Source organism: Mercenaria mercenaria, chromosome 5 (assembly GCF_021730395.1).
Source record: "Mercenaria mercenaria strain notata chromosome 5, MADL_Memer_1, whole genome shotgun sequence".
NCBI lineage: Eukaryota > Metazoa > Mollusca > Bivalvia > Venerida > Veneridae > Mercenaria > Mercenaria mercenaria.
Genome location: NC_069365.1, coordinates 31,070,411 through 31,084,860, shown reverse-complemented (window position 1 = coordinate 31,084,860; position 14,450 = coordinate 31,070,411). Strand labels below are relative to the sequence as shown.

General features: G+C 33.5%; 1 protein-coding gene across 1 annotated transcript; it reads right to left on the bottom strand.

The window, feature by feature from the left end:
• Window positions 1-2,633: 2,633 nt before the first annotated feature.
• Window positions 2,634-9,559, bottom strand: LOC123558886 (uncharacterized). Its single transcript, XM_045350730.2, has 6 exons — window positions 9,041-9,559; window positions 7,854-7,949; window positions 5,090-5,297; window positions 4,484-4,561; window positions 4,203-4,289; window positions 2,634-3,855 (listed from the first exon to the last, which is right to left on the bottom strand). The coding sequence occupies exons 1-6, from the start codon at window positions 9,181-9,183 to the stop codon at window positions 3,514-3,516; spliced, it is 954 nt and encodes a 317-aa protein (XP_045206665.1). The 5' UTR covers window positions 9,184-9,559; the 3' UTR covers window positions 2,634-3,513.
• Window positions 9,560-14,450: the final 4,891 nt, after the last annotated feature.

The window sequence follows — 14,450 nt, the reverse complement described above, 5'->3', positions numbered from 1 at the left end:
TGTTAAAAATCAGTCAGTGAAAAACTTATTAAACACGAAAATAGAGACAATATGCGCGTCTGCTGTTGGTCATAGAGCTTTCTATGAAATCGACGCTGAATTCCAACTAGTGGTTGCTGAGAAATTCTCTGTACAAGAATTAATGGACTTGCGGACAGTTGGTCAGGCGGACGGACAATAAGCAACTGTATGTTTCCCCTTCCGAGCCATATGATAGAGGAGTCATAAAATAACCATTTCTTCACATTTTTTATGCTCTTCATTGAAATACTTGAAACATACTACATTTACATAATCATACATCATTTTTATATGTCTGTGTATACTTTCGACAAATTGATATATTTGGTCGCTCAAATCCTTGTTCATTTTTTGTATAGTTTTATTCGGACCTTTCTTCAAGTGATCATCACCATTTCCATCATGTCATTTTGCCACAAAGGCTACTAATACTTCTACTCCTACTACTAATAGCTATTAAAAAGTGAGTGTACACTCCGGACTGGCTAGATCTTTTTATCAACTACTGCAGTAAGGTGAAAGTCATGAACATTTGTTTGCTTCTTGGGGTTTATATTTTCTCTCTTCTACACTACCATGTGTTCTGTACATTATACAAAATAAAATGATATTCGAGGTCCAATCACTATTATACAATTACGGCTACCGAACACACAACACAGTTTGTTTTCTTTCAAGTTACTGTTCAATGGAATCAGTGTTTGATATTCCGATATATTTTCATTAGCAGATGACTATTCTAACACGACCAGCGAATAACCTACATACATTTAGAGTAAAATGAATCTCCAGTTATTATGCAATAAACCACTCGCGTGCAATGACGTCATCCGATGCAGGTGCGTAGCACGATCGTAAAAAGTAGTTACCATATTTTTCTAACAATGTTGATACTAGTATGTCGTGTTAGAATTGAAATACGGCCTTCGTGATATATTCTTACGCATAAGTACTCAAAACACGGGTTATTCTACGATAAACCACATCAGGGAACCTATTATTTCTTAATTAATATCTATAACGAAATGCAACCAATTTTCAAAATGAAAAAAAACAACAAAAAACAAAAAAAAAAAAAAAAAAAAACAATTAGATTTCAGTAAGCGTTTGACTATAAGTTTGCCAAAACTTGGTATCTGTATTGATTTGTGTTTGATCAACAATGCAAGAATGTATAGACTTTTATGACTAAAGTAGATAAATGTCGTTAGAGCACAAAATATATGATTTTGATTTATTGAAAATCAGTTATGATGTATGCCAAGTATTATTAGTTATATACCATTGGCAGCATGCCAAAGATATTTGTTAATGTTAGTATATAGTGCAAAATGTATAAAATGTATTTCTTAAGCTTTGGATGTCCACAACACAATTTTCAATGACAGCATTTTTCTAAATTTCTGGCGAAAAGCCGTGGAATTATAATACAGGCCAAACTAAGAAAATAAGCGTCAACATAAGCACTCCTTGCAAGAAACGAGAAAGTTTTTGACGTTTTCTTCTAAGTCTATTAATGCCCTTTTTGTCTTTATATCAATCACGTCATTTGTCTTTGCTATCTAATAAAACATTCAGTATTAAATGAACGTAATATTTAGACACATTTTGATTTCAAAAGTCGTTTATAAATGATTATCAATGACATGACCGTAGTAAAAGTTCGGCTCGCAAGCTCTCTTGATCAATCAAATGTCTTGTGATAAATGAAATTTAGATCTTAAAAGTTGTATATAGTAGTATTTTCACAATTTGTAAGACAATTGTATATTGTAATGACAAAATTTAATGGGATTAAAAACACGCTATTCGACATGAAGCATATAAGACTAGATTAAACACATTCCTGATATCATCACTTACACCACTACAAAATTTACAAGCAATTTTGAGAAAGAAAATACCAAGATATGTTACATATACAGACACATGCCTTTAAACAACTATATGTATACTGATACTGTAACAAGACATTATCTGCTCAATGTTGATTATGCTTGATATGATTAGTTCATATTATATTGTCATAAATTCGAAAATAAGTCATTTGACTTCTTGATCCATATTATTTCATATGTATTGTACATCAAAGGCTTAGTAAATGTATGTAATCTTGTGTTATATATATGAACTTTTACATTTTTATTTTTCAAATATTCTAACTTTAATTATGTACAAGACAGTAAATGGTTAGTGTTGTAAATGTTACATTGCGTTTTTTTTGTGCTAAATCAAATACTGGATAGTGTTACTTCATATCTGCATTAGTAACTCTTATCCTGCAAAATTTTTGTTATAATGAACGTGTCCATCTTTCAATTTGGACAATAGTATTAACTGTTAAAAGGGGTGCATACCAAAAGTTACTGACTGAATGGCGAACAGTGCTGATTTTGTTAATGACTGAATGGCGAACTAAGCAGATCTTTGTCGGACCATACGGATGTGCAGGTTGATCATGATCTACACTGGCCAAAAAGCCAGAATCAACCGTGTTCAGTACGATAAGGGTTAAGGTAGTTCTGTACGTTTAAAATATTGTTCTTCAATGTAAAATACTATCGAACAATATATTGTATCCGAAGGAAATTTAGCCAATAACAAAGATAGGGTCGTATGCCTGATTATATTTTAGACCGATATAAAAATCTATCACTTTTCACAATGGACATCTATGGGAAGATCCCATATTTGAAGACATTTTCGTTTTCAAAACAAAAGACGACAATGTAGAGTTTGATGATATTTTCCTCATTGTTCGTTTACTTAATTTTAATTATATGGCAAAGATATGTAGGTCCATATGCTTAATTTTATATTTCGCCAAACATCAGTTTGAGTCCTTACATTTATTTGATGCTATCATTTTTAATTAATTTACATCTAAACTAGTCTATTGTCAAAAGAAAACTTATGAAGGACAGAAGTGCTGACTCTTAACACTATATAAACTCGATATAATAAATTCCTAGCTAGTACCAAACTTTCTTCATGATAGCTACATGTACCACACATTATTCTAGGTGTTTCGATCAAATGACAGTTCTCCGTCACTTCTAATCAGATGCGTAGAACTGACTTAAATGATGCAGTATTATGATGCGTTAGGATAAAATGCTGATAAAATATAAAAATATTGAATATACCGTATCTGCTTAACAAATTTTCAGAGTAGATATGTGAACATATTGTATATTGCATATTGAAACCTTACTATAAATCCCAATGTTCAAGATCGAGGGTTCAACGCAATAAGGGCGTATCTACATATAATAACTATAGGTAGATACGCCTTTATTGCGTTGAACCCTCGAGATGCGTTCTCCCTCATTTAGTTTTAATACAAGACAACTCTATAAAGTCAGCATTTGTATTTGACTCTATATTTATCCTGTTTGGATACTGATTAATATGCGTTCATATCATCTGATGGACATCATCAGTATGCACACTGGTGTACACTTTGCGAGTGGTAAATTACCTACAAAAGTTTCAAAAATGTGTAACAAAGACATCTGTTCCTGGGCTAGTATTTGCATCAGAGTCAGGATCACTCTTTTTTCCCTGTGCAATACCTTTGCACAGTATATTTCCTCTTTCATGTAGATATAATACAGGCCAAACTATGTAATCGATAGCTGTTCCAGACTGTGTATAATGTTTGTATCTATCTGTATCTAGTCCTGCATCATGCCGGTGCGTCTCGACATCTATATACACGGGAGGATCCTGAATGGCCATAAGCCAACACAATGTTATGCATTTGTCGATGTAATTTGCAATGAAACACGTATCCTTCTCTGTGATTATACTTTGTAATGAAGGTTTCACCTCCTGAAGAATATAATATGTAAGCATACTTAAACAGTGTTTTATAAAGATATTTTGCAAAGTGTAGAACAATGCAAGTTCAAGTCGAGAAAAATGAATCAATGCCTTGCATTTCCACCAACACATTGATATGTATTTTGCCATTTCTTGTTAACAAATTTACCCACTAGACATAAGATGATTCACATAGTAGTGCTTACTATATATATTTCTCAATTTATTTGTTGAAATGTTGTTAGTGTGTTAGATATGTTCTTACACATATATATCACTCTATACATGATAAAATACAGTACAATACAAAATGTAATAAGAAGTTAAATGTATGTTAAATATTAAACCATTCCTACCTCCCTAAGTTTAGTAATCGTATAGCTGTAATTCTTTTTTCTGTCATCTTTCACTGCCTTCAGAACTACTTTGGAAGGAACTTCCATCTGTAAAAGAATGTTTACATTATAGATCGCGCTACCTTTGTGCAAGTTTGTCATTGTGTCTTCTTTTCTTTATTAGGTAAAGGGGGCTAACTCATCCAAGCTTTGCTGTTATAATCATATCAGCGATTTACTCCTTTAAAATATAATTTTTATATCAGTAGGACAAGTTTATAATATTTATTTAACGAATTTACCCCGTTAAAAGATGATAGCGCTTTTGTCAATTCCTGAAGACTCTTCTTTGACCTTTCATAACATTCTGAATAGATTGTCTGTAAAGACACAATGATCATACAGTTAACAGAGCAACAATATTAAGACTATGAAATAATTAGACAAATCCAACAAACATTTGCACAATTGAACATCTCTTGTATCAACAAGTTCATCAGCATGTTTAAATTTTGCTTCTTTACAGAGAGTCCCTCAAATTTTAAATAATAAAAAAAAGCTAATGGTTTGTGTTTATATATATATCAACCATGTAAGCTGATGTTTAGATATAATGTTATGTTCACCAAATGACGCATCATATAACATCCGTCTTTTATAAAACTAAAAAAGAAAATTTCAACAAGTTTATAACCATACAGTTAGCTCACTGTTCCGTATATCTGGTATCACACATGTCCATATATAAGTATATAAACATAAATACCTGGTAGGATTATTATTCTTGCCATTGTGTGATCACTAGTACTATATCTTAACAAAAAATGCTGTAAAATTTAGCAGTTAATGTTTTATCAATAATCTCGGCAAGTCTAGCAAAAATTAAAACTAATTCTCATACCACTTACCGTCAGCACATCAAGCAGGAGCTTGCATGACTCTTCTTCATGTTTGTTTCCTTTCTCCGTTTTCGTAAGTGCATCAAATGCATCGGTCCACTCATTATCATATAACTCTGAATATTGCTCTGATAATTTTGTTGGACGGTTCATGTCGCTCAGATCTGCTATGTTTGGATTATCGTCAGTAAGTTTTGCGCTTGCTGTTGCACTTAATCTGTTTAAATAAAGATATCTAGGTTTACTTTTTATTTTTATTGCCTGATAACTATACTTATTTGGTTTTCACTTTGACATGTTTTTAACAGATAATTAGGGTGAAGATGGCTTGGAGTATCATTCTAATGTTTTATATTGTTTTTAGAGATTAAAATGCGCTTAAAATAGAAACTGTAGTTGAAAGATATAGTAGAAGGGCTGCTTTAAAACACAGGTACATTTTAATTATATGCAAGAATAGAGGTAGAATAGAGGAAGGGTGGTGGTGTAAATGGAATGAAAAAGTACAAAGATATATATTCAGAAAGAAAGTCAGGCTTTAAAAAAACGTAACCTCCATAGAGCATAAACCACAGGAGGGTAAGCTTGGTTGCACCACACAAAATACACGCACACACACGCGCGCAAATACACATATATACACACAGAAGCACACTCGAGCACGATTAGAAAAACAAACAACAGATAATTAGGACGAAACGAACAAACAAAATAAACACAATGGGAATCGCTCAGAGACGACCGGTGGCAAAAACATCAGGTGGGAGAATGTATGGTAGGTACATTACCTCAGTCGAAGTAAGGAGAAGGGATGTTGAAGGAGGTGGTGGATCGGGATAATATGGTATGTAATTCTATCAACATTCAAAACAATATAATACGAAATGACAATAAAATAAAGCAACCTGAAAAATGGTGAACCGATTTTGAACGGTCAGTAACCTATATAACAAAAAACGGCGGGGGAGACGGGGTTGGGGCAGTGGAGAGTATTGGGAAGGGGGGGGGGGGGAAGCAAACGCGTTTAGGGCAAGCCAACTTGCACTTACCCTAATGTTTACACTTTAAACAAGATTTCAAGTCAACAAATGATATTTTTGGACTCTGTTAGAAGCCAAGGAATGTCATAGCAGTATTTGATGAGTAAGATATTTGTTTATTCATGAAATAATTACCATGTATATGCAGGCTTACTTTGTCCGTTAGGTCAGTGAATTAGAAATCTATAAGCCTAAAAAACTTCCTTTTCCGGTCATCTAACCGACCCTTAAAGAGCAGTTGTCTGTTTAAGAAGAGAATTTATTTACAAAACAAAAAAAAATGTATTTTGCATGAAATGTGTGCTCCATTTACAACTTTGTACCATTAATTCGCTGTTACAGAAGTACAACGCACTATTTAAGTGTTTTTATTTTTAGCAGCATGTAAATAAACTTTCCTAAGCATATAACCTTTTATAACAAAATATGTATGACCTTCAATATCTAGTTGCAATTTTTGCGCCGAGGCTTAGTTGAAAGAAACATGATCGTGTTGTGGTGACTCCTGGTTGCATAAGTAGTAAAAGTCTTTATTTGTGAATTTCATGTTTAACTTAGATTACTACATTTTTCTAAATGTTGTTTTATATACCTAGTTTAACATTTTGTACTTTGTTTTATGATCCTTGATTTTTTTCCGATTATAATTTGTTAAATACCATTCTCGATTGCACATATTCTTATTTCATTTTGAACTAAAGGTCGCTGACTTTGAATCATTCACCTTTCATCGATGTGGGTTCGACCCTCAATCAGGGTGTCGAGTTTTTCATGTGAGGAAGCCAGCTGGCTAACGGAAGGTCGGTGGTTCTACCCAAGTGCACGCCTGTGATTAACCAATGCACAGAGGGGCACCACCATCAAAGCTTTAAGTCGCCATTTGACCTGTTATTATGTTGGTGCGACGCTAAACCCATCAAAACATTACAAATATTCTTATAACTGACAGTACCGGTAGATTCAATGATGAATGTCTGTGAAGTCATTATATTGCACATACGTTAATGACTGTACAATTCTAAATACTTTGTCTTGAGTTTCTATAATTTGGCTTCACATATAAAGTGAAGTAATTCATATAAAACTGCAGTAAAACCTATTTAGGGAACCTATTAAGGGAAACTTTCGTCTTTTGAAATACCAGAAGAAAGCCATTTTCATAAAACAGTTCATTATATATGTATATTGTGTCCTTAGATATTTTATCATGTTTATTTTCTGAAAGACTATATTTCTCTTTGTGAAAAATGTTGAATCTGAAATAACTGATATGATTTATATTCGAAGTGAAAAAATTTAACATAGCTAAGAATGAACAAATACGAAGCCCTCGGAATTAAACCCACGCAAAAATCGAAAAACAGGCAGGGAACGGAATACAATACCGCTCGTTCATCTGAAACCTGTACATATATAAACGCCTTAAAACTGTGATACCTATTACATAATAACTATACTGGCTACTAATTCGGAGCAGTTCCTTAGATCCGACGTGTTTTTTTTTCTGTGAAATATTTAACCAACACGTCCAGTTGTTTTTACTGGAAGTTGAGTTTGTTGATGCGACAACCACTGGACGAATTTAGTATGCAACACTGAATTGATTATTACTTAGTAAATAAAAAAGGAAATTGAAAATTTAACATACGAGTCACGGTAAAAAACGGTAAGAAATAATACATTTGTAAATTCAAACCAATGAAATTAGTTTAAAACAAACAAACTCTACTCACCTTGTAAGAAGCTCATTATTTTTGCCTTTAAGGCTGTCGATTTCCTCTTTAAGTTTGTTTATTTCTGAATCACGCCAGTCTATGTCTTTTTTATATCTACAATAGGAATTTGATACGAACACTACATAGCATGTAATTCAGTAATCTACAAAACTTATACACATTTTAAGAAAATGAGTGTATATTATTTGCTAAAATATGCGTTATTGAAATATAAGTGACTCAAAATAATTCTGTAGGTCCTACGGGATGTATTTTGGAAGAAATAATGTCGAAATGAGAAAAGAGGTGTCATATGTGTCGGAACGCTTTTAAAGTTTGGGTTGATAAGAGGGAGAAGGTTTACTTGCAATACTTTCAAAATGTTACAAAAAAACTAAATGTTCTTTCCGGCTGAAAGTTACTACAACAATACTACTGTAACAGTATACTACCAGACTCGATATCATCTTTAATGTACAGTCTTATTCCCCCAACAACACCCTCTCCCCCAACCCTATGACAATGAAGCTTTGGGGCACAAAACTCGGGAGGGGTGGCAATATGTATATGGTATATGAACCATTGAGCTAGAGGTCATTGCCTTCAACAGGATCATTGTCTTGTTTTGATAAATGTTTGAGAAATGACATACAAAAATCGATTTATACATTTAAAATTTATAGAACGGAAAAGAAAAATGACTCTTCTACAGGCTTGGTTCCTTCGAACAGTACATTTCTTGTTATAGTTCAAATATTTGTGTCTCTTAGTTCAAACACGGATTGTAATTGGCTGACGCTGTGTATCCTTATGGTCAACATAGTTGTCCTTATATACATATGTGTTACTAAATCTATAACGAGAAAGAAAGTACAATCAATTGATTAATACCTTCAATCTCGATTGAAGATCTTGTAACTGCTGCTGAGTTAATATATCATTCTCAGCCCTTCTAAGATCATATATTTCCCGCCTACAAATACAATACTAGTGAAACAAGGTCTCCATTAAACATATATGTGTACTTATTTATACTATATTATGATATATATGCACATATATTTGAATTTAAACAATGCTTAATTACATGAATAAACTGTTGTTAACTTAACACTTTTATTAATTATTCTTTCAAAGCATTGTGTTGCTTCAACATCTGTCAAATAAATATTGTAATAAACTAAATAGGATAAAACAAGTTTTACTCTCTGGGCTGGTTTGTTCCGTTGGTGGAATTCTGGGGCTTCGGCTGTTGGGTAACGGTTTGTTCATCTTTAATACCACTCGTAATAAACGTCTCTGTATCTTTCACAGATGAACAACAACTTTCGCAACAGTTGTTTGACATATTTCACTTAAATCAATTATGTCTGAGTTGTAATTTGTCGAATAAATTATGGTTTATCATATGTAACCTTAATTAATTTTGATTGTATACTGACGTCCATGAGTGTAGATTTGTTACATTCCGCGTTATCACATAGCTAAATAATTCGCTTAAAATAGACAGCCCACAAGGCACACACTTCGAATGTATTTCTTCATTAAATCATTAGCCTAGTTTTGCTTTATCACCAGTCGTTTACATAGATTACATCCTATATACAAATAAACATATATTTTATCCGATATTTCTAAAATTATCCACTTTAAAGCTAAACAGTACATGTCATTAAAATTCATTTCCACGAAAAACGTATTAACCAGGAAGTATTTCATTTAAATACCCGATATAAGTCTGCATTGCGTCCCTTGTAATGTAAACTGTTACTTGATCAGGTAACCGTATCTCACCTAATAAATGTAAAGGTAGCAGGGTGCATTTAGATTCGAAAATTTTGGGCACGGCCATGCTTACATGTAGCGAGTCGTTATATTGCACTTCCCTAATGAGCAGAGTCAGGGTGGCGATTTTATAGATTATGCGTATGTTTTGTGCTTTCAGTTAATGACAAGATCAGGACTCACATAGACAAGAATACAGAAAGTTATCAAAACGAACGTTTTACACCAGCCGTTAAAAATAACATGCCAAAATCATCGATTTTGCACTTTTTGAATAGCCTGCAATGATCCAGTTGCAGGAACAATGTCCAACTTTATTTTATTTTATTTTATTGCTAACTGATGAAATACTGTGTTTTATCAGTGAGATATAATCCATATCACTTACTAGATATCACTCACTGTTTTACGGATGTACTTGTACAGTAAGTATGAATTTTAAATTATTTTCTTAACCAAGGATGAAAATTGTAGCCACACTTTGTTTTTATAGTTTATTTCTCGATTCAAATTATTTTACTTAATGTGAATTTCATATCGTTATGCAGCAAGAAGTAAAATAAAATGGAACTTTATGTCGTGCGTATCTGTAACGTTACAGCATGTCTGACGTAATATTCGTTACGCACGTCTGTTTCCCGCACTACTACTATTAAAACTAGTTGCAAAGTGCATAATTAGCATAAAATAAAAAGAAAATTTGTTTGCTTTTTCGTGAATATGGAATATATCTCACCTCAAAGTGAGAAAATATTCACATTTTCACTTGCGCTCACTTCTCGGTGAGATATATTCCATATTCGAGCAAAATAAACAAGTATCCTCTATTTTTGCATTTCTCAATTTAATAGTCCCTACTGAATTACAGGATATTAATGAAATGTGGGCCCATCCATCTCGTTCATCTCGTTTTTTTTCCACAAAACAGCAAAAATGTTCCTGAGTAACAATCAACAAGCATGGCACCCTTCTATGATCTTAGTTTCCCGCGCCAAGGTGATTCATCGATTCATACAAAGCTAGCAGCAGTTAGTTTTACAACTTACATCAGAATTTTACATGTATCAGCTGTTTAAATTTTCTACAGAATTACCAGTTATCTCTCACTTTAATTTACAGACATCCAAAATCACGAAATTCTAATTGTTACAAATATTTACAGGGGCCAAAATTCGAAGTATGCCCTGCTTCCAAAATATACAGTATAAAATGTACGCACACTGGATAACCCGCTGAACAAAAAGAAAAAAAAAAAAAAACGCGGGAAAAATAACCCCGCTGAAATAGATATTTCCATTTATTTCCATTGATACGAAGCGAATTCTTGCAAATCAACTTGACAGTTTTTTATGGCATGGACATGGCTTACACTTACAAATTTTGGGTTGAAAACGATCGTTATCTTTCTAGAAATTCCCTGACAATGTCTTCAGTCTGAAAAATCGAACAAAATCCAAAGTTTTGCACAAATGTTTTTGTTCAAAACAATCTGTGAAAACTATAATCTTGTTTAACAGACATGTCCTTTCGGAGCACCTCTGTAAATCTCCGGGTTCTTTCTGAAAAAAATTATATTAGCCCTCTAAACAGGTATAGGCGAGAAAAAAAGGACTGTCGAAAACGGCCGCTTGTGCTGACGCTGAACTCGACTGTTAACATTTATAGCCTTTCCATTAACTCCGATGATTCTGAATACCTTTGTATGTAAACAAGTATTTTGGCAGTCGTTCCACGAAAACGTGATGAATTTAAAAAAATGCACTTTAATTTCAAGAGCCTTAGTGAAAAATGGTTATATTCTGTAACACCCTCCCTGAATTTTAACCTAATACACGCGTTCTTGCCATTTTTTGCCATGCTTTCTTGCTGGGCTTACAGTCATACAGTCACATCGACAAAATTCAGGACATATTGTGACTGATCCAGCTTTCGAAGGATAAGGAAAACCCATTTAGGTGACCTTCCGGGCTACTATTAAAAGTGTTTGTAAGTGCAAATGATTGCTTCTGGTTGTCAGTCCTTTAAATACTAGTATTGTTTGAAGAATTCAGCATTTAATCTATGTCTTTAGTAAATCTAGCAACATGTAGCTTTAATCAACATATTTCAGTGTATCGGAACTCTTTACTGCTTGTTTATACGATTTATACGTCACAAGAGTTCTCTCCTTATGTGCAGTGCACGTATTTGCTCTTTCTGTCAACAAGATATTGTGATGTTCAACTCTAGGTATTGTAGATCTACGTTGTTTCACATATATAATATCATCTGGTATAAAAAATATATATGTTTTACGCTTACATGGTATTATTGTATGCTACCAGAATACATAGACTGTTAGTATATTCAGGTATACTAAGATTCACGGATTCATGTGGCTCAGTTGTTAAGTGATACTAAGCTAGACTGTCAATGCGAAGGTCCGTAGTTCAAAACTTAGTAGCGGTTTCTGGGATATCTTAGATATTCCAAAGTGTCCCACAGTCAATTAGAGGCCAAGTACCGGTTCTGCACACGAAGAAAGTGTGCTTTATAGTGAGCTTAGAGAGTTTGGATATCGTACCCGAATCCCGTTCCACTAAATATGTCTCTGCAACTTATCTGCACCTGTCAGGATTTACAAGTATAATGATGATGGTTGTAAAATTGTGAGTATTAATCTTGAGACCTCTTCAAATGGTTCTGGTAATCATATGATAGCCACTGGATGGCTAGCCTTATCGTACACGCGGGTAAAATCGCTCGAGTCATGTAACATTTTTACTTGTTATTTTCTTGTTACTTGATAAATTTTAATAACATAAATTTCAAATATTTCATCAAGATTCCAGTTTATACGTTAGCTACACATATGGCCCTTGAAAAGCATTTGAGCGTATTGAATGAAAAAAGTATAAATTAAGAATATCTGACGAACGCTTTGTGGCGTGGAAAGCACCCATTTTCCTGTCATCGACGCTTGTTATTTCATTTCAATCTGTCAGGTAATAAGGAAATCAGAAGCAAAATTGTAACCTTCATCGAGTAAACACGATATCGAAAAATCCCCTGGGTTTACAACCCTGATCCGGCTATCACACTTTCCTAAGAATTCTATAAATTCTGGTCAGGGGTATTCTCAACCTCAACCTCACATCTATACATGATCCATAAACAAAGCAGTATTGAATTGATTTTGAAATTAGAATTCATGTATAACGCGAACAAGATATTAAACCCATAATATCATTGCCTAGTAACTTTTAAACAGCTATTTAATACTGATTAAGAACATGAAAAGACCATATAAAACCAAGTGAAATTCCCATGCAATACAAAGTCAGATATCAAATAAAACCTTCAAAAGGATTAGGTATGAAAATAAAGATTCTGCTATACAACACTATATCATAAACATTAATCCCAAATACAACCTTGGCCTTCCTGAGTCTTACTGTGGTAATCGTTTGAGTAAATAATAATATACATTTATTTCAATATACATGTACAATACTATGTAAAATATTACGCACCAGACACGAATCGTTGCTAAGAGGCCGGAGCCGAATGTACGAACTTCATGTTCAAGCAAGAGTGCTGGCTCTTGTATGTCCAAGATCATTTGCTAAAGTAAACGTTTGTGTAACATATTTCAAAATCTCTCAAGGAATAATGAAATAAAAAAGTGGAAAACCACAGGTCGCCAAACACAACGTAAACGAAATGAAGTCATACTCCGGACATGAAATATTGATTTATAAACCTTTGGAATAACGTGAATATACATGTAGTTGAAAACCGGTCTATGCATGTAGAAATTACCAGTCCGACACAAAATACTTATATAAAGCCATATGTAACAGATTTTGAATCCTGCATGTGATAAGCGACCTTTGTGTGTGGGACTTACATATACGTTTAATACTTGAAAGTCGATCCATGCATGTTCAGTCACAGCCCGTACAAGACACTGCAGGCAGACGAAAGGACGGACGAAACTAAGCAAACTTTTAGCCGCTAAACCAAAAAGGACAATGATAATGAAACCAACCAGAATTATTCGTCATTGCAATAAGGACCATACAAGGTTTACTGACTGCAAGTAAACACCTTTACACAAATGAGAGAAGAAAGACTTTGTAAAACACAGACAGATTAAATGGAAACAAAATATACATGGAGAAGAGACACAGTGGGGCATATAATGGTTTTTAAACTTGCATACACCTGTATTCTCGATAGCCAATAGCTGACTTCAACGACTGCCTTTTGCAAATTCTTTTTCGACAGACATACTTTTTTCACCCATACCTGTTTAACGGCTAATATAGTTTTTCACAAAGATTGTAGAACCCGGAAATTTCATGCGACACATCTGTTTAACCAGATGATAAAAGTTTTCACAGACTGTTCATGAACAAAGACATCTGCGCAACTCCGGATTTTTGTTCGATTTTTTTTTTCAAACTGAAGAAATTGTTAGGAAATTTCTTAAAACATAACAGTCGTTATCAGCCCAGAATTTGTAAATGTAAGCCATGTCCATTCCTTAACAATACTGTCAAGTTGATTTGCATAAATTGGCTTCGTATCAATAGAAATAAATGAAAATCTTTACCTACCTAATTAAAGAGGGGGTACTTTTCCAGTGCGTAATTTTTTTGTCCAGCGAGCGTGAGGATAGCCGGTTATCCATTGTGGTACGGATGTGCTTAATAACGTTTTTACGTCTGTTTACGACAAATATAAATATTTAACGTATGTTGTAAAACAACAAAAGTAAAGAAATTGAGGGCAGTATTTGTAAAAACAAAACTATGCGAAGGCTTTAGTAGTACCATCATTTAGATT